This window comes from Zingiber officinale, chromosome 4B (assembly GCF_018446385.1).
Source record: "Zingiber officinale cultivar Zhangliang chromosome 4B, Zo_v1.1, whole genome shotgun sequence".
NCBI classification, from domain to species: Eukaryota; Viridiplantae; Streptophyta; class Magnoliopsida; order Zingiberales; family Zingiberaceae; genus Zingiber; species Zingiber officinale.
In genome coordinates this window covers 111576537-111579451 of record NC_055993.1, presented here as the reverse complement: position 1 = coordinate 111579451, position 2915 = coordinate 111576537, and the positions used below count along the sequence as shown (strand labels likewise).

The window sequence follows — 2915 nt, the reverse complement described above, 5'->3', positions numbered from 1 at the left end:
TATATTTCTATTAAATTGGAAATGGTACTGTGGTCTATGGTAGTTTATTAAAGTTTTAGTTCAATATATATTTTTCCATTACATTTGTAGTTGTTCATTACATAATTTATTTTTAGTTATTTATTTGTGTAGGATATGGAGAGATTTTTTAAACGAACTCGTAGTTCCGGCTCTAGCTCCTCTAATGAGCCGAATGTTATTGAACAAGTAGAAAATCAATCCCGTGTAGAATTGAATTTGGATGATATTGTTAGTGATCCGGGATTACGAAAACCAATTGAAGAATTTGATATTACTATTCGAGATCAAGCTCGAAGAGAGTATGCGCTCCGAGGGCCTTGTCAACCAAATGGTCATGTGTATCCGAAAATAACTTTTGGTAATCAAGAAAGAAGTTTTCAAGGAACTTGGTAAAAAAAATATACATGGCTAGAGTATAGCATATCAAAAGATGCTGCATTTTGTTTTTGGTGTTATCTCTTCAAACCTTTAAATAAAGAAAATGTAGATAATGCCTTTATAAAAGATGGATACAACAATTGGAAAAGGGCATTAAAAAGATTCAATCGTCATATGGGGACTGTGAATAGTTGTCACAATGAAGCTAGAATACAATTTGAGGCTTTTCAAGATCAAAAGCATAGTGTGGGGAATATTTTACGAGTACATAGTCGCGATATGGAAATTGATTATCGGACTCGTTTAATAGCAATGTTGGATGTGACACGCTTTCTATTGAAGCAAGGGTTGCCCTTTCGTGGACACAATGAGTCAACTAGTTCTTCAAATAGAGGTAATTTTCTTGAGTTGCTTGAATGGTATAGTCAACGAAATGAAGAGGTTTCTAAAGTTATAAAACAAAATGCTCCTGCAAACAATCAATTGACTTCCCCAAAAATTCAAAAGGGTTTAACACGTGCTTGTGCTTCAGAGATTACACTTGCTATAATCAATGATATTGGAGATAAATTCTTTTCTTTGATGGTTGATGAGGCTAGAGACAGTTCAGTGAAGGAGCATATGAGAGTTGTTTTGAGGTATGTGAATAAAAAAGGATGTGTGATTGAACAATTTCTTGCAGTTGTACATGTGCCTGACACCAGTTCTCATTCTTTGAAAATGACTATTGATGCTTTATTTGTGCAACATGGTTTATCATTATCTAGATTGAGAGGCCAAGGATATGATGGAGCTTCAAATATGCGTGGTGAGTTCAATGGATTGAAATCTCTGATACTACAAGAAAATCCATTTGCAATGTATGTTCACTGTTTCTCTCACCAGCTCCAATTAGTTCTTGTTGCTGTTGCCCATGACAATTTGACTGTGAGTGAATTTTTTGGGTATATCACTATGATTGTGAATATATCTGGAGCATCTTGTAAGAGGAGAGATCAACTTAGAAAGATTCAACATGATAAAATAATTGCTGAATTGGAAAATGGAGAAATTACTAGTGGAAAAGGAAAAAATCAAGAAACTAGTTTAGCAAGACCTGGAGATACTCGTTGGGGATCACACTACTTAACATTACTTCGTTTATGCTCTATGTGGTCTTCAGTGATAGAAATGTTAGGAAATGTACATGATGACGCCTCTTATTCTGCAAATAAAGGTGTTGCCGCAGGTTTAATTGAGAAGATGGAGAGTTATCAATTTGTTTTTGTGTTACATTTGATGAAGTATATATTGGGAATTACAAATGAGTTATCACTTTCCTTACAACAAGGGGATCAAAATATTGTTCAAGTCATGTCCTTGGTTAGAAGTGTGAAATGTCGACTACAAGACTTCAGGGAAGATGGATGGCAGATAATTTTGGAACAAGTTAACACATTTTGTGAATTGAATATGATTCCAATACTTGATATGGAGGACAACATGCTAACTCGTGGTCATGGTAGGCGTAGAGGGCAACTCATCACCAATTTTCATCATTATCGTGTGGAGATTTTTTGTCAGGTATTATTTCTAAAAGTCTTTTTTTTTGTTAAAGATATTTCATTGATTATTAATGTTATCATGGTTGCAAATTTGAATGATAGGTTGTTGATTTAATTATACAAGAGATGAATAATCGTTTTTCAGAAGTTAGTACAGAATTGCTTGGTTGCATATCATGTCTTCATCCAAGAAATTCTTTCTCTCAATTTGATGTTCACAAACTCATCCATCTTGCTGATTTTTATCCCGAGGACTTCTGTGGTATTGATTATTTATTTTTGGAACAACAACTTATGAGTTACTTTTATAATATGCGAGATTATCCTTACTTTTCTTCAATTGATGACTTGGGAATTCTTGCTCAGAAATTGGTTGAGATTGAAAAACATTTGGTGTTCCCATTGGTTTATCATATGATAGAGTTGGCATTAGTTTTACCAGTTGCAACTGCTTCGGTTGAACGAGTGTTTTCTGCAATGAAGACTGTGAAGACTAATTTACGCAATAGAATGGGAGATGAATGGATGAATGATAGTCTAGTTGTATACATTGAAAAGGATATTTTTTCTACAATTGAAAATGAGCAAATATTATAACATTTTCAACAAATGCAGTCTCGTAGAATCCAATTGCCTCCTCTTGTACCGACTCGTCAGCCGTCGCAGACTTCTGTGCCAACCCGGAAATGAAGCTCACCTATGGAAGAAAGGTAGACTAATCTTTCCTAAATTTCTAGTTTTTTTCTCTTGCAAGTTAGATTAAATGTTCTCAATGTTAATTTATCAGGTTATGGAGAATCGGTCTAGTATTAAGTGGGACAAGGGAAAGGTGTTGGTTGCTACTCGGAAAGCCTAGAGGTTCCATTGTACAAAAATTTTGTACAAAGGTCTGAACCTTTTCCTAGCTACCATGTGTTCTTTTAAATTAAATTTTGGATCGCCTGCGGAACTTAACACGTTTGATCCAAAACT

The 2915-nt window shown here is 34.5% G+C and overlaps 1 protein-coding gene across 1 annotated transcript; it reads left to right on the top strand.

The window, feature by feature from the left end:
- Nucleotides 1-573: 573 nt before the first annotated feature.
- LOC121978538 (zinc finger MYM-type protein 1-like) lies at nt 574-2540 on the top strand. The gene is made up of 2 exons (XM_042530870.1): nt 574-1962; nt 2046-2540. The coding sequence occupies exons 1-2, from the start codon at nt 574-576 to the stop codon at nt 2538-2540; spliced, it is 1884 nt and encodes a 627-aa protein (XP_042386804.1).
- Nucleotides 2541-2915: the final 375 nt, after the last annotated feature.

Excerpts from the sequence above, each read along its gene's own strand:
- LOC121978538 (XM_042530870.1), top strand. The coding sequence starts at position 574 with ATGGGGACTGTGAATAGTTGTCACAATGAAGCTAGAATACAATTTGAG. Across the intron at positions 1,963-2,045 it reads GTGTGGAGATTTTTTGTCAG|GTTGTTGATTTAATTATACA; the intron begins GTATTATTTCTA and ends TTTGAATGATAG.